Source organism: Corvus brachyrhynchos, unplaced genomic scaffold (genome assembly GCF_000691975.1).
Source record: "Corvus brachyrhynchos isolate BGI_N302 unplaced genomic scaffold, ASM69197v1 scaffold14, whole genome shotgun sequence".
Taxonomy (NCBI): Eukaryota; Metazoa; Chordata; class Aves; order Passeriformes; family Corvidae; genus Corvus; species Corvus brachyrhynchos.
This window is the reverse complement of record NW_008239110.1, coordinates 10607524-10632167: the sequence shown is the minus strand read 5'-3', so window position 1 is coordinate 10632167 and position 24644 is coordinate 10607524. Positions and strand designations below refer to the sequence as shown.

Genomic DNA, 24644 nt, shown 5'->3' with positions numbered 1-24644 from the left:
TTCTGAAAATTAGGTGATGCTAGATAACTTTTTATCTCCAAATATACAAAAGATGTCTTACAGAAAAAGCATATTTTTAAACTTTATTTGTTCAAGTCTGTTATCCAAGTAGTGAGCATATGATACAGTTTATGCATATATATGCACATATATGTTCGTAAGAACATTTGCTGTATCCAAAAGACAGAATATATATCATATCCAAACAAGCAAAAAGATGACAGGATAAGAAATTGATCAAGAGAAAAAGAAAGATACGAAAATAAAACCACTGAACTGAGAGAAAGATGTTCTCGAAATACAAAACTAAAACTAATCAAGTTCTTTTGGAGATGTAGGAGAGATTGTGTCTGCAGTAGCCATCTATGACAGTTCCTGATGCTTAGATTCTCCCAAATCAAAACAAACTAATATAGCTCCTTGCATGCTAAAGTGATATTGCACAACACTCCAGTGCAGAAAAAAAAAGAAATAAGGGAAAAAAAAAAAAACAGAGGGAAAAAAAGACAAGAAAAAGAAACTTCTGACAAACTGAAAGATGTGATAACAAAGGGAGTTCTCCTCTGTGGTGTGAAGAAGGATCAGGAGCAGTCTGTGAAGTAACCAGAGAAACCCACAACTACATAAAGGCCAGGATAGAATGTTACATCCTTGAAGATATGCTTTGGGCAGAAACAGAAGCTACTGGGCAAGCTTCTTTGGCTTGTACTATGACAGTAGGAATGAATTATTGTAATGATCCAGTTTGGCTTCAGACATTGAAAATTTATAACTATATTTTGCTCAAGGAGAATATGCTGTAGACACATGTCAAGACTCCAGAGAATTATTTGAAAACCTGGTATTGATTTCTCGGATAGCAAGAAGACTCTTCAGTCTCAAAGAGTTAAATAAAGTTGAAGAAAACAAGTACTGAGCAACGACAAGAAGGAACTTGAAACGAGTGGCATATCATAAAAATATCCATATTTGTTTGCTGCTGTAAAAAGCTCCTTTCAAGTTCACAGACACAAACAAAAGAGAAGTGCCCTGAATTCCAAACCTGACCTGATGGAGTGGACAGCATTCTTGGGCTGTCACCACAGCAGGATTTCATCACCAGCCTGAGTTCCTCTGCAGCTTCTTGGAGCTAAGAGCCATGAAGCAGGTTTTTCATTTTGCATCTATACATATAAAATGAATGGGAAATTTGAAACTTTTTTTTTATTCAGCATGTCCAGGCTAGGACTCAAACTCAGATGATCTTCAGTTCTGTTGAATAAAAAATATTGTATTTGCAATGAGACAGATTGAAAATTCTGCTCTCAGACAGCATGATAGGAATCATAATAACAAAATTAGAAAATCCAAAGCCTTCACCAAGAGTAGTTGGTGATTCTGTCTGAAGTTTCAGGATTGCTGACTTTTGTCTCAGGTTGCATTTTTAGAGGAATATATTTTAAAGTGAGTCAATGGACAGACTACCATTTTTGGTGGTCTAATACTAAATATTGAGTTTTGTATATAGTGCTTTTGAAGAGAAGTAAAATATGACCTTAATTATGTTCTAGTTAAATTTTTCTATTTAAAAGCAGTGATTCTACATCAACATGGTTGGACAAGTTGCAGCAAGAACATTTTGTACAATGCAGCAATTTTGTGCTACCTAAAGACTCTGTTCTAGCCAGCTCCATAAATGTATTTCCTTTTCTATTTTGGCCTTATTTTTCTAAAAAGGACTCATCCTACTTATGCTGCTTGGCTCCATGGAACCTCTTCTTGAGCACCAAGAGTTGATATAAGGAGCAGCAACAAGTACTCCCACCCATGCCATGGTAAATATGTAGATAGCCCACAACAGCACAAGCAAGCATCAGACACACTGAGGAGCAAAGCTAAAGATATGGAAATTGGAAAGAAATGCATAGAAAAAAAATCGCTGAAAAACTGAGATAAGCATTCAATTCTATATGTAGTTGCATGTTTTATGTATGAAATGTGCAGTGTTCATATTTCTAGCTACAAGCTGTCTTCTCCCTTTACACCCACTTCCATCAGACCAGAGAATCTTCAGAAGAAGAAATCCTGCAGCTCTAAAGGGAGCAAAACCACCTCCTGATGTGGTATTGGAAAGAGGATAGCCTGAAAGCAAAACAGATTTCTGTTGTTGTTTTCTTATGGTTTGCCATTTTGCCTTTTTGCAAACTTTGGAAAGCAACTTTCCAGCACTGACAGGCTGAGAAAAAAATCAGCAGTAATAGAAGTAAAGGGAAAGGGGGCTATTCTTAAAATGTATTATTTTAGTATAATTATATTCCATTGCCCCCCTGCCCCAAACTACAAAACTACTACCCGACATCATGCTGAAGTCCAAAGATATAAAACTAACCCCCCTATCTTCCACTGCCTAACTGTTCTAAATACGAACTATAATACAAGCGCAGTCAGCGGTACGATCTCATCATTCTCCATCAATGAAGGTACTTACAACTGCATTTTAGGAAGGTTTGACTAAAATGTGGACAGCACCTGGCCTGATTTAGTCCTTTTGGCTGGTTCTGCCTACAGGGAGTAGATGCCATTCATCATCATCAGACACTAAGGGCCAGATGCAGAGAGATGCAGGCATTACAGAGCATTCAGTACTGAATAATAACAATACATATAATAAGTACTTAAATAATGGACACAATCAGATACCTAAGAATGAATTTCTAACTGACAGTATATTGAGTGCCAGAATGCATCAGTCAGTCACTGGAGAAAATCATGAATTCTTATCTCCAGCCTCATCTGAGGACAGCAGTTTGTTGCTGCTACAAAAGCGGCATTCAGAGGATGCCTCACCTAGGAGGAGGCTATCTGGGGCATGAGCATCAATGTCTCACTGCCTAAACAGAGCTAATTTTGTGAATACTTCAAGCACCTTCAAAACTTAAGCCAAAATGTGTGGTGGCTAGCAAGGCATTTTCTAAAGGAATCAGTTTTACTGATGTGAGACAGCACTCTTTGCAATAGCCATACCTACTCAAAGCCCTTTCAGTATTGTATTTTCCACTAGAAAGTAATCCTCACTTTGTTTCCAGAATTAAGAACTTCAATGCTTAGAGGAAATAATTAATGCCTACACAGTGAGTTTATTTTTATGAACATGGGGCTGAAAATTGTCTTTTTTAACCTTCTCACAGCCTGACCAAACTAGAGTTGATTTTCTTTTTAATTTCTCTTCTGCTTTTACCATTTATTGCTGAGCAGCCAAGACTCATGCTCTTGGAGTGACACCCGTTGTGCCATACTGTAACCTTTGACACTGGCTCTTTTGTGACTGGCAGGGGAGGTAAAACATATCCCTGATTTCCTGAATTACAGATCTTGTCTGACAAATCAGACTGTAGCACACAGTAATGCCAAGGTCTCTAAGACAGGACCCTCACTTCAGCTTCTTTAGGAAAGAAAACTTCCTGAAAGTCATCACGTTTACTGCATATGAGCACCATGAATCCATAGTGCACAGTATGAAGGCAGCAAGGCAAAACCTCTTTGGACAGCAGTGGACTTGTGGGCTATGTCTAAGTAAACTAAAAAGATGACATAAGTAACTGAGCACACTGATATATGATCATATGTATTTGTATTTACCATTTTAGCTACTGCCATTTAAACAGCAGCAAACATACATATCTAAATATATATACGTGTGTGTGTGTATATATGTATGTATGTATGTATGTATGTATGTATGTATGTATGCCTTTGGCAGGCAAGGTTGCTGTCATGAGGACACTAAGAAAAGCTGGAGGTTTGTGCAATCACAACAATCCCTAATACCTGCCTAACCACAATATCCAGAAGGAAACAAAGAGCAGGGGGAAAAAACCCTAAAAAAGCCCTAAAAATAATTATCTACACACACATATGCAGCATTTAAAAAATCTAATCCTCTCTCTGTACTTCCATGTAACTAACCAGTTTCAGAAAGCATCCCCACAGGATGCACCCCGAAAGATCTATTGATATTCTTAAACATATTTATAGTCATCTACAGATTATTGTGATATACACAGGAGGGTAACATTAACAGTCCAATCAGCTCCAAACCACAAAGAATACAGAAAGTTTTTCTAAGTTTTTTGTCATCTAAAATGACAATAACTGAAATTCAGAGTAAACATTCTGTTCTAGATTAATAAAAACAAATGACTGACCTTGGGAAAACAAAATTTAAAAAACCAGTTCTTATGAACTTTGCCACTGTTTTTTATACTTCAAAAGAAAAAAAAATCCACTCTTTTTCAAAAAGAGCCAGGAACATTGCAATACTCATCTTTAAAAGGTTCTCCAAATGAAAACTTAATAAATGTCTGGGATGAAGATGGGAAGAAATCCCTTTGGGAAGAGATGGCAAGCCTGAAACTAGGTTAGTTGTGAGTTTCAAATTTTCCAAAGCACTGGTTTCTTACTCCTAGAATCTGTCTAGCAAGAGGATCTCAGAGGGACACAGTTACCAGTAAGGAGAGAGAGAACACAGAGATAACAAGTGATCATGCTTTAAATTACAGTACTATAAAGGACACATATGAAGCACCTGCATTCTTGGCTTTTTTTTCCTTGGGAAGATTTCATTTTAATCTATAGCAATTGAGTGTTAGTAAACAACTTTCAATACTACATTTGTAGATCAAACAGCTTTTAATAACAATATGAAATATTATATCTTTAAAAATAAAAAGCAAAGACTGTGAAAATAGTTTTTCTTAAAACAAAAAGCTGATGCCCTGAATTGTAAAAGCATAAAAGAGCTTAAACATTAAAATAATTATCTGATGTTATAACATGAAATATATATAATTCACCTTCAGTGTGAACTGCGAGGTTTCATTAGGATTAGGTTTTCAGACAAAATGCTGCCAAATTTTCACCAGTCCAACTGCAATTTCTTATACCTCTTATACCTCATGCTTTTGCTTTTTCAGAAAGATTTGTTTAAAACTGTCTGTTCATCCTTTAATAAAAATATCAGGAAAAAGAATCTCTACCCTAGTCCTGTACATACATCTTGCAAAGCAGCTTCAAGGAATTAAGTCTTTACATAGGTTTGGAATTTGGGACATAGTGGTACAATGTGCAAAATATCCATCTGCCACTGCCACGAGGTTTTATACAATTATTACAAATTTCTAATTGCATTTGCACAATAAAGGCTTGTTAGAGTTTGGCAGTTAAATGCCCCGAAGAGCTTATCTACACCTTCTGCCTCAAGATCTCACACCTACTTAGTTGCTTAACAGACCACTCTCCAAAAGAAACAGACTGTGTTTCTTTTGGAAGAGGCAGTGGCAGAATATAATCACATATGCTTTGTCCTCCTAGCACAAGAACAGAAACTTGAGATGCTTCCTATGTGCCTTCCAGGCATGTGGCATAAATGCAGAAGTTGAGGAAAAATGCTGTGTTGTAGGGGTACAGGGAGGTGATTAAGCTTTGATGGGCCATAAACTTCACTGCAAAAACTCAGAACTTGGTTGTTAGACTGTTTATAAATTCATTTTCTGTTAAATACAGACTTAGGGCATTTATCTCCTTGAAAAAATATCAGAGGCCTGACCCACATCTGCATAAACCAGTGCAGGCCCCACTGCCAAAAATGGAATATTTTACTTCACAGGCCACTGTGCAGTCACCTTAAATGTAATTAGATGCCATGAGTCCTTGATTATAAGATATTTATCGAGACTTGGACAGCCTAAAGTCCTTTCCTGAACATTAGTACAACTTGGAAAAAACATGTTTTCTTCCAGCAGACATTGTAGATTAGGCCCTAAAAGAACTCCAAACACAAAAAGCAATCTTGTTAATCATAGCTTTTTTGCAGTTGTATGCATGTAAGTATGCAAACTAACTTCTCCCAGCTACTAGACACAAAAAAGCACCTGCATCTGAGATGTCATATTTGTTCTTCAGGTAACTTAGGATGAAGGATTCCAAGGAGCATTTTAACAGCTTGGGAGAGAGGCTTCTCCCAGGGCTTTGAACAACACCATGAGGCAGTTTTCCATCAGAACAGCTGGATGGTAGTACATCCTGCATTATCATTCCATAGAAAAATGGTTTAAAAATACTGGAATTTTAACTTGTTCTCTATTCCTGGATTTTCCAAGTCTCAACAGAAACAGGTCATTTACCTCTATGATTATATTTGACTTTCCTTGCCAAAAGACCAAGATCCTGTGTTCCCATGAGACCATTTAGCCCTAACTGTGAGATTCATAGGTAGCATCACTGTGACAGCTTCTAATCAAATTCTCTAGAAACTTCAGATTGTTTTCTCAGAGAATACAAATTTTTGCAGTGAGGTCTTTCTCTGCTTCTGAAAGATGATCTGGTAGAAGTTTAAATATTCCAAAGCAGTTTTAGAAATATTGTAACAAAACTGTGTCCACTATCCCAACTAAGTTTGTAAAATAGATCTTGCTTTGTCAATGCCAAAGTTCATCTTATCTTTATTTGGCATTTTTAATCTCTAGAAACTGGTAAAGGTAGTAAAATTATCCTATACCAGTATTAAATAGTTTGTAAGGTTGACCCGAGATTATTTCACATATCAAATAAATTCTACTCATGCTCCTGCCAGCTCTGTTTTCCAACAGTATTGGCACTCCCTATGTGACTAGCCTAAATATACTTTCCCTTAAAGTACCTGCAAGTTATTGGTGCACAAACAAACAAAAACCCCTGCTCTAAATGACTTGTATGTCTCAGGGATATAGCACTGCAGGAAGGCCTCAGAGGGAAAAGTCTTCCATAGTTCAACATCCTGCGGTCATCGGCACAGCCAAAGGTGGAATCCAACTCTGAAACCCAATACAATTTATGTACACAGGACATACCAGAAAAGATCTGGATTTAGACAGGTACAAAAAGGAAACAGGAGGAAAATATTCTAGTGTTTTAATTTTACTTTTACTTATTTACTAATTTTAATTTTACTTACTTACTAATAGGTAGGTAAGCAAATACATCTCACCACAGGTCTATAGACACAGGAGGTCTATTTTCTGAAACAATAAGCTCTCTCTGAATGACCTAACATGCATTCCTGGTGACCTAATATTTCAACAGACAAATAGTGTTATGTTTATGTCCTGAAAAAAGGAGAATGTTTAAAGATGTTCAGCTTTATATAAAAATATTTCAAGCTGGCAAATGAAAGGGTTTCAATCAAAAAAATCAAATTCTAAATCTCATTCTTGTAACTTCTAGTGAATTTGCAGATGGATCTTCTGTATATAAGGCTTCTTTTTGAATCTAATACATCTATATCTAATACTGACATCTATTGTTGGAAAAATGTGAAGTACCTTTAAAAAAAAAGAGAAAGCTAGCATGCAGAATGAGATTGCAAATATAAAGATAGAACCTTGCCTTATTTCTAGTGCAAAAATGGATAACCAGAAACTGATTGGATAAGCCATGGAATTGGCTCTACCAGATTTAACGTTAAATGATGTGATGAAAGTAGCATAGCTACACCATATCAAGTAACAGCACTCATTTTAGCCATAGCTTCCCAGACTCCACACTTTTTCTTTTGGTTGAAAACTAATTTAGAGAAACCCTTATTTTCTAATGTTAAAAAGCCCTCCCCAAGTCATCATATGAAACCTTCTTCCTCTGCAGACAAACAGATATACTAGCTCTCAAACTGGAATCTACAGTTTGTTGGAGGACAAACCCAAAGGTTCTACAAGACTTCCTTGAGAGAAAGGTGTCATGAGATAATCATATAATTCAGAGTCCACATCACAATTTGGACTATGTGACATGGAAAAATGAGTCTTTCCCTCCTTATCCCTTTTCCTATCCCACTTCTGTATGCAGCAGAATTCACTATCTGTGATCTGTTTATCTGTGATCTGTGGAGATCACCATCAACGGGTGCAGAAGTCATTTAACACCACCTCCAGCAGGAGTCCAACCTTCAGTTTTGGTTTTTCACCATTTAGTACAGTAGCGGCAGGAGCAGCAAGTATCACCATTGGAAACAGGATGATGTTTGGTCAGATTGCCTGTCATGAGTTTAGGAGTCCCTATCTTTCCTGGTATCTCCATATGTTTTTGTATCAGCAGTTTGGGAAGTATCTATCTGCTTCACATATGTCTCTTTTATATAACTATCTTTTGATCCTCTTTTGAATGCAAAAGCGTACTAGTTAAAGTTCATAAAAGAAGATCATCCCTCACATTCATGTGTTTTTCCTCCTATGAAATACAGGAGACATTGAAACTTGTGATTTGAGTCAGGTAATATGGCAAATATCACCTATAAAACTTTGTAGCCATGATGCATTTTCTGTAATAGTAAAAGCTGCAACTGCGTTAGTACTTTACTAAAAGCAAGTAATTATGACTCTCCTTTGTGACAATATAATGCTTGTAAAAATTCAATTTCAACTAATTGAAATGAAAACTAGTCCTATTAATAATCATCAGGAACATTTAGGCTCCGTGGATGCAAGCTTATTTCGCATAAGTGAGAGAGTATAAAAAAATGTATACAGGATCATAGAATCATTTAGATTTCAAAAGACTTTAAGGTCATCAAGTCCAACCATTAACTCAATGCTGCCAAGTCCAACCATGTCCCTAAGAACCATGTTTACAGGTCTTTTAGATAACTCCAGGAATGGTGACTCCACCCCTTCCCTGGGCAGCCTGTTCCAATGCTTGACAACCCTTTTGGTAATGAAATTTGTCCTAATATCCAATCTAACCATCTCCTGGTGCAACTTGAGGCCATTTCCTCTTGTTGTATCATGCCTTACTCAGGAAAAGACACTGGAACCCGCTCCAACTTCCTTTCAGGTAGTTTTAGAGAGATATAAGGTCCCCCCTGAGCCTCTTTTCTCCAGGTTAAACAACTTCAGCTTTCTCAGCTACTCCTCAAAGCACTTGCACCGACCATATGCACATGCACCCACCAAAAGAATTTTCCAAAGTTTCAATTTAAATAAATTAAAACAAAACAGCAATATTTTAAATGCCAGACTTAATAAAACAAACAAATCCCTTATTTTTAAAATGAACTCAGACAACTTTTATTTGTTCTGGTTGTAAAAGTCTGGATTTCCCCCTTTGGCACCTGTTTTTAAACATGGGAGTTTAAAAACAACTCTGTGCCAATTGTCCAAACCACAGCAGGTAGTACAGCCCGTGAATGAGACTATTCAGCAGGCTGACTACATACTCCACTGGGTACACTTGAAAAAGCAGCTCAGTTACACCTATTTTTCTTCAACTATTTGGAAGATTCCCCTAATTATGGGATACCAAAGGAAGCTGCATGAACTTTTTCACCTTTGGGAAAGTAGAAGTGGTTCCCACTCTTTTTTTTCCATGGTTTCTACTTTATTCACTGTGGTTCAGGGCAGTCTGACAGAAACCTTGAGTCCAGCAGGCACAGAGGTAGAGAAAGATATTAAATAATCTAATAAAAATCAGTGAAAAAAATAGAGCATGAATTTAAAAAAAAAGTGAATAAAAATAGTCCTCGCTGGGAAAATATGACTGCTTAGCATTTTTACATTTCTGTGTGAATGCTCTTTTTAAACAAGAACATCAGGTACTTACTAAAATAGAAAGAATACTTGCAGTAATTTTTAAAGACCAATGATCTATTTAGTGTGTTAAAAAAAAATTTTCAACATACTGTGAAATGACACAGACCTACAGAAAACAAGCCTCCATCCTCCATCACTCCCAGAAAGTTTGATTGATTTTAATCCAAATCAAATTCTTAAAGAAAAGCTTCATAAACCATTGTATTGACCCAACTGGGAGTGGAATCAGCATCAATCAGAAGGCTGAAAATGAGCATCTTCAGCTAGAATGAATCAGAAAACTCTTTATCTGGTTATGTTTAAGTAGCTCCAGGAAAAGTTTTGTGGTACTCCACTGCCAAAATCCAGAACAAAATCTTTGCATTTACTCAGGATATTTAGTGACCAGGCACCTGGAAATTTTATTTTCCCGAACTGTGCACAAAGTTAATTGAATACTTCCACTCTTCCTTTCCATGGAAGTCCTGCCATCAGCTGCATGTTTGCACTTTTAAATATAATTAGTGAAAATACAAAACTTCATATAATTAAACATTTACACTACTTAATTTGAAAAGCATTTGTGAAAGAAAGGATGAATATTTAATATATAAACCCAGCTTTGTGTTTTCAGTATCTTGAAACTGATCGGTTTTCAATTAAATCCACATATCTGATAGGAGTTTCAAATTAATACATTCATTTAAACAGTAGTTGTTGTTTTTACTTTCAGGAGCAAGGGAGGGAGAAATAAAAATGAGGGAGGAATAAGGTCAGGCCAACAGCATACCCAAGGAAAACATCTTTTCTAAAACCAGTACTTCTGTTTGGTATCTTTTACTCAATTACCAGAAATTCTCCAAGATGGGTGAAGATTATCTTATCTTTATACAAGCATAATGAACATGGTGATAAACAATGTAGTACTGTTAGAAAACAATAATCAATAATACTTTCTGTCTCAGAGGATTGTTTCATCAAAAATTCATGTCAGTCTCAAAGCTTTCTCTATAAGCTATGTGGAACACATCTTCTCTTGAGGTTTCAACATGGTTGTTCAGTGTCCCTGCAAGTTAACTCAGCCAGAATACAACTACAAATATTTAACTGGGTGTCATCTATTTAAATATACTGCTATACTAAATAGAGCTCTTGTGATCAACAGTTACTTGAGCTGAACAGAATAAACTGGTCAGCAGTCAGTTTTGCAGTGCCAGAAAAAATACAGACCATCTTTCCATTACTACTTAAAAGGAGGACATTTACTCAACCACAATTACAAGTGTTAAAAGAGTATAAGGACTTATAATCTATAAAAAGAGTAGTACAGGACTGTAGGAATAACAGAGTTTGTTTTGGTTTGTTTGTTTAAAGAGAACTCTTTATTATATCTCAAAATATGGATACAGATAGGGCTCCACAGCCCCACACATTACCTCAACAAGCCTCTTAATTAAAAAAGACAACATGCATTCTGAAACTCAAAATAAATCTTATTTATTTTTCAATTAGCAAGCTAAATATTTCCTTCAGCAAGACATTTTCTAGTCCTGTGCAGCCCAAGCAGCTAGTGTTGGAATAGAAAATGCCCTCCATGTAACTAGAACACTACAATAATTACAAAACAAAACAAACAGCAACAAAACAAACAACCACCCACCCAGATTTCCCACAGCTATCGAGTTAACAAATTTTCCCGTTTCCTATTCCTTTGGGTCCATTTGACTGTGAGTAATAAAAAGCTGAAACCCCTCTGTATTAGTTTGGGCTGCCAGCTACAGTGGAACACTTTGCTCCTCTGCACTCCCATTGAGGACTTACCTGGCTGCTATCGTGGGAGCATGAGAACACACTTCACCACCGTGTGACAGAAGGGGATAGAGGACAGCTTTATACCATGGAGTTGACATGATTTAGGAGTTTCCAAAGTGCCATAAAGCACACCACAAACTAGGAAACCCAATTATTCCTTTAATTTCATGGCAGGCTTTTGAATTCCTCATGGAAACTCTTAAGCACCTTTCTCTGAAAACTTAAAATTGGAGACTGGAGAATTCAAAGCTGTTAAGAGTCCTTTGCTGTTAGAGTCCTTTCCAAAACTACCATGAGTTTTGGGTATAAGCATTTTAACTTGTCACAGACTAGGGTAGTCTTCAAAGTTACTTCAAGCAGGTAAGAAAACTGGACCTGAGCCAGAAGCAGCAAAATCATTGGGTCCTGTTGTTGACAGTGTTTTGGTTTTATATCATCAATAACAAATGACTCCCCATTTTTCAGTCCACTTTTTAAATTAAAGGAAAAGTCTCCCACAAGCACATTCTTGACTCTTTCTTCTCAACTGAGCTTACCTAGCCAAACAAAGGAAGTAAACACCTCTCCATACACCAGGCTCCTTGAGTACCATATTTTACCATAAACAGTTATTATAATCCATATAATCCATAACAGTAATTTTAAGAAAAAAATCAGGATTAAGACTAAAGGCCAATTATTAAAAATAAGATAAATTTCAAGTTAAAGCTGTGAATTACTACTTTCCGAGAACTCTGTTATTTGAAACTAAACCCATGGTTTGTGCTTAGATGGTGCAAAAATCAAGATCACAGACTCCTTGTCAAAACAATAAACTAATCATATTCACGCTGAAAATTGTCAGCATCAAGAACATAACTGGCCAGTTCCCAACTACTGCAAGGACCTAGCACAGCCTTTGCTGGAGTTTTGCTTCTCATCTTTTTTTTTTTTTTGAGGTGTGCATGACAGGGAGTGGTTTCTTGTTTCATTACAATTTATGTTTAATTAAGATGTTCCATGCTTCTTCCTTGTAAGCAGTTACTTAGTGTGGGACTCACTCAAGTCACTTTGTGAGTAACTTGCAGGCTTGTGGTGAAAGTCAGTTGCCATTTCCCAAATCATGGTGTCCCTTCCATGTTACATGTGTTTTCACCGACTCTGTAGGAGTAAGAGACTGCAGCAAAAAGGGGTTTTGGAAAGCATGCGTAAGAGCTTGCTTTCCAACAACATGCAACAACAATCTGAACAGCCAGTCAGCAAATATGATGAAACACTGCAGACTGCTGCAAATGGCACTGGAGGCTTTGACTTCAGTACCTAATTCATGAGGTGCATAGAGACTCTATTTTGAGTCTTTTTACTGCAGTTAAGCTTAGGAGTTAAGCTATTGCATTGCCACAACATGACTACCTTTAAATGGGAAGATGCAGCCAGTACACTACTAAAAAGCAAGTTCTGGAGTAGCAGAATGGATCAAATTTTATTCCTGACTATTACATTTGTGGGGAGGAGGGAGTGAAGACACCTTCATCTGTAAGTAAAGACAACTTTCTAAACATATAACTATAAAACAAAAGCATCTGAAGGTTTATATTTTGAAAACAGTTTTGCAAACAACCTTTCTTGTGTACAATGTGCTGTTACTGTAAATAGATACACATGTGTGCCTGTTGCATGTATTTTTGCAAGGGCAAATAGATACCGCAGCACACCTTTCATATGCACGCTACAGCAACAGGGAGAACATACAAAAGCAGTGAACTCCAATTCTACCTCAATTTCCCACACCCACAAAAAAAAAACCTCAAGCCAAAGAAGTGGCATAAGATAGCACAATAGGGTGGAGCTCAGGTTAATCACAAGGACAAGGGGTTTGCCTGTATATACCTTTTGACCCCACAATCATCTCTATTTATGCAGAGACACATATAGATTATTCACCTTCCTGCCCAGAGGGAGCCAAGGCAGGAAGCAAGGCTGCTGGGCAAATATCAGTGTAAATTATTGGTGCTTTTGTAATATAAGCGTGCCTGCTTTGGGGGTATTTATGAATTAGGTAAGAAATTAGCACAAAACTGTGTGTGCATAAAACTGTCGCCTGCTGTACTTAACCAAATATTGTCAAATTAGCAACAACCACACTTCCCACTGAGGGCTGTATATTTAAATGCTTTAAAAAATCGAAAGCTATTTTTGGATTTATATGAACCAAAAAAGGGGCTGCAGTTGTGTTTTTTCAAGGAGGAAATAAACTTTATGTCTATACATTTGCTACCTCTGTCAAAAGTGGATTACTGGATTCTCATTTGAGTTTATAGAGACTAATTTTTTAAATAAAGTACCTTGAGAAGTTACACAAAAAAACTGAGGGACAGTGTTTCCTTTTCTGAAAGACTAAAACAAACTGAATGCATATTTGGGGAGTAGAAGTGCCATCTCAGACATGCAAATATTCTCTGAAAATCACTGACCAGGTTAGACATGCAAGCTTAATGGAGAAAGCAGGCTTAAGTCTGAAGACCCCTGCAGCGAAAAGGGTTATTTAAAAATATAGAACATAGTGTTGTTTAGAGGATGGCTAGGAAGAAGAATAGAAGAAAAGAACTGTTCAACAATACATTGAATAAATTATTGCACCAGTTTAAGTTAAAACATTAATCCAGTCCTCTAGTAAGCAAAGGTATTAGCACAATTGGAAGCAGAACAGACTTGATGGTCCACTGGTCCCTTTCAGTACAGTAACTTGTGTTCTAGGATATTTGCCATAATACATAAAAGCCAAAAAAGCTGAAGAGTGTGGACTTAAACAAAGACACATAGCAGGTAAAACTCAGCCCACGTTAACCTGTCATTCCACAGGACAGCCACAGGGTTCAGGGCCACCAGCTCAGTCTTTTGGTTGGAACAGTAACAGGTGTTCCTTCTGTACCTACCATGCATGAGAACTGACAGTAGTATGCATTATTTATTAGTATTCTTATAACTCCTACAAAATTGAATACCATACATGAATATCAAAGAAGTCTGCAATTGGCAAAACAGTTTTAATACACAGATAATTTATATGTAGGTATTTTTTCTGAAAGCAAAGTGCACTATATATTTAATTCTACAGTTTCACCCTAAATCAGAGAAGTTTGTTTCTTGTCTCTTACTTTGACCTTCAGTTTTAAACAATTTTCCAGAGTCACAAACAATTCAAGGACTTAGAGTTACTGCCTACTTATTACTGAACTTCAATAAAGTGATGCTGAATCACTGTAAGATTTATTAAAAAAAAAAAAAGAAGTTGCAATCTGTGGATACAGTCCATTAGGCAAGACTGGTTTAACAAAATCTCTTAAGAGCTAAAACCATAACCAAGTTTGATCCATAAATAGTAAAACCAGCAGCAGTTTAAATTTACTAAACTGAACCCCCCAAATATCACCCTGTGTTAACACTTGCAAAATTAAGCAGTGTGGATTTCAGTACATTTGTTATAACTGGACACAATGAAGCTCTCATTTCGTAAGGTGAACTTGCATTTCAAGACTTCATAACACAGAATTATTACTTTCATTATATGTGTAGTAGTGTACCTCCAACATCAAAACAGAAGTCCAGAGATATAACATGAAGATAATCTCCTAAAATAACTGCTTAAAAGTAACCAGGTTCTCTCACAATTCACTTATTAGCATCTTAATTGATTCAAAGTTCTTCACTTGTATCCCAGTGAACAATTACTCATGTAAGCAGTCTCTGGTTACTCACATAAATGGTCTCTACAAACTTTTAGTGGGGTTACTCCTGAAAGTAACAGCTCACCAAAGTTCAAAATGTATAGGTCTTTCCTTAAAACATTTACAGAGAAATTTAAACAAACACTTGGAATTACTAACCTTACTTACTAGTTCTTGGTTTTTCCCAATGTTACCTGTATCAATTCTAAAAACAGAGGGGCCATAAAATTTTAGAAAAAACAAGCTATGAGCAATACAATCTCATAAACAATAAGAAATCCAGAAAATAATAAGAAAAAAAACCTAACAAAAACCCCCTTAAGAGAATCTAGGATGACTGCCCAAAATAGCTCTCCCCCACCCCTAAAAAACACACTTACACACACACAGATAATTGCTGCTTACTGATTTTGGGGGAGGAGCTTATGTCCAGCAGTCACCCAGCTAAGGGGAAAACCAGATAAATACTCAAGGGTGGCACTTGAAATCATCAGCTTCTGCTCACTCACCAGTGGCAGAAGAACTCCTCAATAGAGGAGGATTCACTCCTCTACCACTCTGCATTGGAGCTCCACAACATTTTGGTATGTCATGACTCCATTTTATTCTCTTTGGTTTTGATGGTAACTTCTTCAGGATGCCTGTTTTCTGTCTGGGGAGGGAAGAGGGTTGATATTTAAGAGCCAGTGACAGCATCCTCATTGCCACTGGAGCTATTTGTAAGGCTACGGGTAAAAACCAGGTTTCAACCTTGGTGAGATTTTTGCCACTGATGCTGAAGCAGCCAGGACTTCATCCTTCATTTGCTATAGCATTAGACAGAGGCAGTAAGGTCATGGAGGTGTTTATGTATTTTCAATGAAAACTTTTCTTCATTTCAGGGGTTTTGATATATGGAACTCCTGAACTTACTTTGGAGCTCTAGTTTAAATAATCCGTGTTTCTGAATACTGTTGTCTTGAATAGGCTGCCATCCAATCAGAATTATTCTTTTCCTAAGAGTGAACTATTGCCTCTAATCTATCTATACAACAGCTCCATCATTCAAAGTGATAGCAATGCTGATTCCCTTTTTCTTAGAGGATTTTTCATAGCTAGTGAAAGCAGATGGAAGTAAGCACAAAATAATGTTACTTCTAATACCGATAACCTAAGAAAACTCATTTATTCATGTTCCAGAAATGTAACCAAACAGCTTTTCCTTAAAACAAACTTTCTCTACCTTTTCTAACACAGAACAGATTTGGAAACATGCATTTACAAATATCTTTACTGCTGCTGTTTTGTCTGAACATTGTCCATGGCGGTGATGGATATTTTTCTGAGAGATATCAGAAACAATCCAGCATCAAGGGGCCACATTTTCTACCATACAATGTAAAGAGTCAAGGTAAGTTTACTATTTTTTCAGAATAAACCAACACAATTATTCCTAGAGGGTCAATACATGAACAAAACCTCTTGCCTTATGCTACTGGTAGTCGAATTTCACTAACAGTTTAGGTTTACTAAAATAATTTTACCACTGCAGAAAGAATTTGCAGTGGCTCTGGAGTTGCCTCCCACTGACAAAGATGCACACCTGTCAGAAAAATTTTTTACATGATAACCACCAAAGGCATATACAGCAGAAACAAAGTAACAGCTCAAAGAAACAACTCCGTTTCAAGAGTGGGAGTAACACAACACGATTGTGTACGTAATGATGTACAACATGTTAATTATCTTCAAATTTCTTAATTCAACCCTGGGGTTTCTAGCAACAGGCCTGTCACCTACAACCTACCTACATTCAGGAAGAACTTTTACATATTTTGTCAGGTTATCTGTACTCAAAACAGATGTTAGGTGTGAATTTAAATATATTTATGATACACATGGGCAAATGAAGACCCATTTGAAGCCTAGAAAGACAAAATAAAATGATATATAGTTGTAAAAATGTGCCATAAACTTCTACATAGTTTTTCATGAGTGATTTAAGCTTATGCTTTAATTATCAGAATTAGCACATAGTAATAGAACAATTCCAGCTTTGGGATATAAAAACAAATCTCTTCATTGCATAAATCAGTCTTAGGGCAGCTTGTGTAGGCAATATGTAACCGCAATGCTACATTGTGGTATCTTATTTCTGGTTATCCTCTCTGTCCCTTTAAGTCAAACTGGTGGCTATCCCTAATGTTTGAAACTATTTGAGTTCTGTTTTATTTTTCCATGCCTAGGCCAACATCTTTTTAAAAAAACTTGAAATCAAAGCTTCTGATCCATAATGTCTACTCAAAATTGTCATTACTAAAATTAAGAGAACTGAATCTTCCTTGTAAACATCCTGCCTTCCCCCCTGAGAATAGCATTATTTTCTTTCAGACATCATCAGGATATTCAAAATAGCATTGTTTTCTGCTGTATCCCATCTACTTTTAGTTGTAATAATCACACTTGGGCAGAAATGAGGAAACTGAATGAGTGGCTCAGAAAACAGCATTAGCAAAAAAGCTTCTCTTCACCAGAAAAAGGACAGGGACAAATCTGGAGAGCAGAATTGCTGCTCAGGGCATTGCATCCACATTACCTTCATTCAGGGAGTTTTTTTCAGATTAGTTCTGCAGACTGATTCTCTGGACTGTCTGATCATGAGCAGCACACATGGAGCCCAAAGAGACTCTGGTCTCGTATCAGCTGGTGTCAGCGCTGGCCCCATACCAACCAGCTCTGACACACATGCTCCAAGAATCTCTGCAGTAAGAACCAGCTGAAAGCAGCATGGCTGGGAACCTTACCCCCAAAATATTCTTCTGGGCTGTACCAAAATACTATCATAGTTTCATCCCTTGTCTTCAGCACAAGGACTTTCTGGAATCCTAACAGCATTCCTGGATTAAATTTAGATACATGCACATAAACAGCCACTCTGAGGACTCACTAACTAGAATTCTCACTGAATTAAATGCTGCATTTCCTCCCTCCTTCCTCATTAACTTTTCATAGTATTTTTCTATTACTTTATTCATAATAATTTATATATTTATACTATTTTAAAGTGAAGTATAGTATTTACTTGGCTATCCTCTACCATACTTCATTTACTTCTCCTCATAGTGTTTCTTCTTTCCCCCTCTATAGAAAACATCTGGGAAGGGGGAAACCAGCAAAAATTAAGCAAGAATCAGGGTAGACAGAAAATGGCGTGAAAGGGGGAAATTTTTATGAAAATAAAGTTTTCACTTTATATACTAACACAAAATCTAATGTGAGTGAAAATCCATATTTAGAATGAGAATGACTATATCAAAGCCTGAGAAGTATAAGATGCTCTTGATTTAGGAAAGGTAACAGAAGACTATATACTAGACCTCAAAAGCAGAAACAGCCTACAGTTATATAGACGTGACTCCAGTCATTCAAAAGTGCTTTTACAAATTTTCATTTGGTGAACAAGCACCAAAATAGAGGACTGTTATTCTTGCATCCTATAGAGAGTTTTTAGAAGAATTTAAAGAGGAAAGACTGTGAGAGATCATCACTCCTAATCTGAGATTATCTCAGAAGAATAAAACAGGAGCCTACAGAACCAAATCAATCCAGCTTTTGTCTAGTGAGTTGTTCCATACGCAAACAGCTCAAGTAGCAATGGCAAGCTTTTCATCATAGCTTACTTCTCCTATTTGATCACCAAACATTGACTTTTACAGATACAGTTACCAATAAATTATCTTTTTGCTTTGTTCAGCTTTGTCAAAAAGCAGCCTGGGACTGAAATTTCAGTCTAAACACAAACCGGTGACTCATGGCAACATATAACAGATCACACAATTTCTGTTGACAACCAAAGCCTATTAAAGTTTGGTGAAATTGTTTAAAAAAATCTTGGTCTTGACAGGTCTCCAGAACACAATTTTTTAACCAGTATGTCCTTGGCTTGAAATATTTAAAAAGTGCAAGTTGAAAACAATAATTGAATGAGGTCTCACTATTCAACAATGTTTAAATAAGCCATTACTGCAGGTTATGTTAAAGTCTACATATTTAATTCAATACATATATGGGGTTTGACTGCACTAGAGAATGTAGACCAATTTTGCATCAAGGTATGTGCTGAGACATGTAAAAGAGTAGCCAACCAATACTTCAACGTTCTTGGTATAAATTCTACTTCATTAATGGATTTAGCAGTCCTTTTCTCAGAGGAATAACCATTGCTTTTAGACAGCACAATTAAAATTACGATTTTAATCTAAAAGCAGCACAACTTTGGAACAATATAGCTCACAGAAAAATCTCTATAACAACATGAGCGCTGACAATGCCATTAACATCTTATCTAAATTGGCAGATACCCCGACTCTGTGAACCTAGGACCAATATATTTGCATCTAAAATATGGTAAAAGTAATAAGGAGATGCACTCTGAGCTAAAGTCTGATGCAATCTGCCACCAAAAAAACCCAAAAAAGTTTGTCTATATATCACAAATAAATCACATGCTTGTATCCTATGTGTAGGATTTTAACAGCTATCTTCCTTTTCATGGCCTTAAGAAGGATGAGATAGGAAGACGTGCAAAATAAGTTGATATGCATTTGTGCTGATTTTATGCATCAGCAGAAAATGCACTCTCTACACTTTCTAGGTAAGAGCAATTTCCCTGTCAATACAGGAAGAAGGCAACCTTGCAGATCCAAAAAAAACCCAAAATCAAATGTATTTCATGAGCATACCTCCATTATTTTTTTACAACAAAACAATATGTAGAAGAATAGTTTCCACCTTCACCTCATTTTTGGTCCAACACAGACTGGAAAATGCAGTTTATTATCTAAGAGACAGCAGAATAGCAATTGCATAAACTTTCATGTGTATATATGTAATACATACACTGGTCTTTTTGTGAGAGACTGAAAGGAAAAATTATAGCTGATACAATTGTTGATAAATTATTAACCTTTTCTAAATAATATGTTGCACTATAAAAAACAGAGTCTAGGCTCTTTTTGCATCCTTCACTTTTTATTTTTAAAATTACTTTTAGAATTAACATCCCTCACAGATATGCCATTTTGTTCTATAATGCTGCCAGTTGTTGCAAACTACTGAAGTAGTCTCACAGTATCTATGTTAATCTTATAAGTAATGTCCAACAAATCAGCATTCTAATTCCAACATGAAGCTGAAGGCTCCTCTAAACACACAGAAAACTAAGTAGTGAGCTTGTTCGTTTGGTCCTCTATTTGTGACATTTGGTTAAGTGGCTCCACCTGCTGTTTTGGTAACCAAGAAAATGAAGTAGTATTAAAGAAACCTGAAACAGTGCCAGAATTCTGACAGCAGTAAAGTGAATTATCAGTTGTGACCTTGCCACTGTGTGAAATTTTTATGACAGACAGAAGTCTTTCAGACAATATTTGAAAATACAACAGGCATATGTTTACAAAAGAACCAGTGCCATGGCCCACTTTTGAAAGTAGGGGAGAGGGAAGAAGAAAATTCTCACTACTTAAATGTAGCACCAAGTAGTTTCAGGAAAACTGTTACACCTGCACAGACAGCTTTCTGCAATTTCATTCATCAAACTGGTGACCTGCTAAATCTGTTACCTGGCTGGGGATGTTCTTCCTTACTTAATAGTCTGCATCTGCCTGCACAGCATTTTTTAAGCTCTCTGATGACCCTGAATCAAAAGCAAAAAAAAATATAAAATTCTAGGGGCCTTCTATTTCTCATTTCCAACAAATTTGCACTTGTTACTGGTAAGGGCTGTGAAACACTTTTACTCTGAATGTCAGGTTCTCAGTGACCAACACAGCAGCTGAAATTTGACTTCTACCATGTTCAAGTTAAACTAGCCCTTCATGCATTTCACCACCATGCTACATTGCCTGCAAGTATGTTGTAGATGCCCTGGTTGATCTGGTTTCCTCTCTCTCACAGGTGTGCAGGTAAGGGGGGAACAAGGACCCCCTGGTCCCCCAGGCCCCGCTGGACCAAGAGGACAACCAGGTCCTGCAGGAAAGCCAGGGTTTGGAAGTCCGGGTCCCCAAGGCCCCCCTGGTCCCCCAGGACCACCTGGATTCTCTGCGGTTGGAAAGCCAGGAGTGCCAGGTCTACCAGGAAAGCCAGGAGCCAGAGGACTAAATGGTGAGAAAGGAGAACCTGGACCTGTTGGACTCCCAGGAGCAAGAGGGCCACAGGGGCCCCCCGGCACTCCCGGCCCCGCAGGACTGACTGTCCCTGGCAAGCCAGGACCACAAGGTCCTCCAGGAGCTCAGGGGCCAAGGGGACCCCCTGGTGAGAAAGGAGAGCCAGGTATCCCTGGTATAAATGGACAAAAGGGAGAAAATGGATTTGGCATTCCAGGCCGTCCGGGTGGCAGGGGTCTTCCAGGCCCACAGGGACCTCGGGGCCCCCCTGGTCCTGCTGGGATAGGGAAGCCTGGTGAAAATGGCCTGCCAGGTCAGCCAGGTCTGAAAGGTGACCGAGGTTTTCCAGGTGCACCTGGAGCAGCTGGTCTCCCAGGTCCCCAGGGCCTCCCAGGTGAACCTGGCGAAGTTGGCATTGGCAAGCCTGGGCCAATGGGACCACCAGGAGCAGCAGGCATCCCTGGAGCCAAGGGACATCCTGGACCTGCAGGGTTGCCTGGATCCCCAGGACTCCCAGGTTTTGGAAAGCCAGGATTGCCGGGGATGAAGGGACACAGAGGGCCTGAAGGTCCTCCCGGCCTTCCAGGACCTAAAGGAGACCAAGGTCCAGCTGGTGTGCCAGGAGAACCAGGGCCAGTCGGGCCACCAGGGAACATAGGCCCTCAAGGACTCAAAGGTTTGCCTGGTGAAAACGGCCTTCCTGGGCCCAAAGGTGACATGGGCCCTGCAGGCCACCCGGGATTCCCAGGGGCCAAGGGGGAACGAGGCCTACCAGGATTAGAGGGAAAACCGGGATACCCAGGTGAGCAGGGTCTTGCTGGTCCTAAGGGACACCCAGGTCTCCCAGGTCCAAAAGGCGACACAGGCCCTGCTGGGCTACCTGGGCTGCCTGGTCCAATGGGTCCACAAGGAGCCAAGGGAGTGCCAGGGACCAATGGTGAGCCAGGCCCCAGGGGGCCCTCAGGAATACCTGGGATCAGAGGCCCCATTGGCCCCCCTGGCCTGCCAGGAGCCCCAGGTGCAAAGGGTGAGCCAGGAGCACCAGGACTGCCAGGCCCAGCAGGCATTTCCACAAAAGGCTTAAGTGGACCCATGGGACCACCTGGACCCCCCGGGCCCAAAGGCAGCAATGGTGAGCCCGGCTTGCCAGGCCCCCCGGGTCCTCCTGGTCCCCCTGGCCAAGCTGTAATCCCACAGATGCCTGAAGGCTATGTTAAAGCAGGAGAGTCTCGGGAGCTGTCAGGGATATCTTTCATAAAAGGAGGAGTAAACCAAGCTCTGACAGGGATGCCGGTGTCTGCTTTCAGTGTCATCCTCTCAAAAGCCTACCCTGCAGCAACAGTCCCCATCAAATTTGATAAAATCTTGTACAATAGGCAGCAACACTATGACCCCAGAACAGGAATCTTCACCTGCAGGACCCCTGGACTGTACTATTTTTCCTACCATGTACATGCAAAAGGAACAAATGTTTGGGTTGCACTCTACAAAAATGGTTCCCCACTCATGTACACCTATGATGAGTACAAGAAGGGATACCTTGACCAGGCTTCTGGCAGTGCTGTCATCGATCTTATGGAGAATGACCAAGTATGGCTTCAACTGCCCAATTCAGAATCTAATGGTCTCTACTCCTCTGACTATGTTCACTCTTCTTTCTCAGGTTTCCTGTTTGCTCACATCTAATATCCCACTTACCCTGTCCTGACACACTCTCCTTCAGACCATTATAACCAGGTACTGATCTGATTTATCAATAACAGGTAATGCAATTTCAGTGTTGCAACAGGAGGAGGGAGTGAGAAGGTGGAAGAGAGTGGTTCAAACCTAGTAGAATGATATTGTGTGTTTTTAGAAAATTGTCATTAAAAAATTGTTTTGAATGATGATTGTCTGACTGAATGCAACATTAAAATTTTACGAATTAATATAATGTACCAGTCTCCGTCCTTTTTTCTTTTTTTCCTTTTAAAAGGAAAATCAGAATTTCTAACTATCACACTGGGTTCCCCAAGGCCCCCCTGGTCCTAATACAATAAAGTATGCTAGATCATACTTCACTATACTTGAATTACCTAAAGGTATTTTATTCCAAGTAAATGGTCTCAAATACACCACAGTCAGCTCAACAGCTGGACAATACACGTCAGGAACATTCTACATCCAGCTTCATCTATAAGCTATCCAACAGAAGACAAGAATGACAACTCTATTAGAGTGCATATCAACATCGCAGTTTTTGTTTAGCTCTACTGTTCTTATTAATGAATAACTACCTTGGAGAAAGGTAGATTTACAAATTATTACATGTTATTGAAGATCTACAGTTTCACAATATGAAAAAGCAGCCCAATTTGAAGCCTTGAAATCCACTTGGCTTTCTTTAATGCACATTGATGCAACAAACTAGTTCAACATTTTAAAATCTCCTAATATTCTGTAAAACTACAATACTCAGAGTCCTATAAAACAACATTGACCAAATCTAAAATTTAAAAACATATCTTCACAAGATGCAGACACTTACAAAACCAGAACAGCTTTACCACCCCTAAACTGGAGATAATGCTTGCCTGGATTTTTCCTGAACAGTTCATTCCTTTAAAACACAGTAGTGTGAGGAATTTATTTGGTAAATTTATCAGATATGGCAGTAATTAGTCAGTAGACATAACCATATTTACCATATCTACATACAAACATGTCTTACAAAAATTAGTCATCTCTTTCATTAGTTATGCTAAAAGTTAGCTTATGAATTGTTATGAAACCGTAATAGATTGATCACACATTTCTTCCAATGACAGCTGCCATTCACGTGCTTTAAAAGTATGATATATATCAAAACCTTATGAACCCTTAAAGCTACTATTGTTAGCTTCATTTTTTTAAGCAGAAGCTTTTAATCACTTGCACTGAAAGTCTGTAGGCCTATGCTTAAAATTTTTGTGATATTATCATTTCTTCATGAAAGCAGAACTTGAGGCTTGTTATGTTGTGTGCATTTGAAATCAGCAATGTCCTAAGTACTTGATAATACACTGGGATTAATAAAAAAAGCTAGGATACCTTTTGCTTGATAGTTGATCCATCATTAGGAAAACTATATAATGTTTTGGAAACTGTAAAGACCTACCATGAAAGCAACTTTAAGATTTTTTTTCTTCCTCTTTTTAAGTGCTGCTGGATAAGGAAGCCTGTGGTTTAGGCTATAATTCAGTGAAATAATAAATGCTTAAATAGTGTAACATGAGATCTATTTATTTTAGCAACCAAGTAGACATAGTCAAGAAAATTGGAGCTACTATTATAAAAACTACACACAAATGTTTGTATGGAAATAATACAAAGAACAGTACCACCATTTATAAATAGCAACTATGCAATACTTTTCTTTCAAGCTAAAATAA

General features: G+C 38.0%; 2 protein-coding genes across 2 annotated transcripts in view; one reads left to right on the top strand and one right to left on the bottom strand.

Moving 5' to 3' along the window:
• The window catches only part of NT5DC1 (5'-nucleotidase domain containing 1), a 131706-nt gene that overhangs the window by 91308 nt on the left and 15754 nt on the right, over window positions 1-24644 (bottom strand). The window lies entirely within an intron of this gene.
• COL10A1 (collagen type X alpha 1 chain) lies at window positions 13548-23167 on the top strand. The gene is made up of 3 exons (XM_008637783.2): window positions 13548-15678; window positions 16331-16484; window positions 21026-23167. The coding sequence occupies exons 2-3, from the start codon at window positions 16346-16348 to the stop codon at window positions 22918-22920; spliced, it is 2034 nt and encodes a 677-aa protein (XP_008636005.1). The 5' UTR covers window positions 13548-15678; window positions 16331-16345; the 3' UTR covers window positions 22921-23167.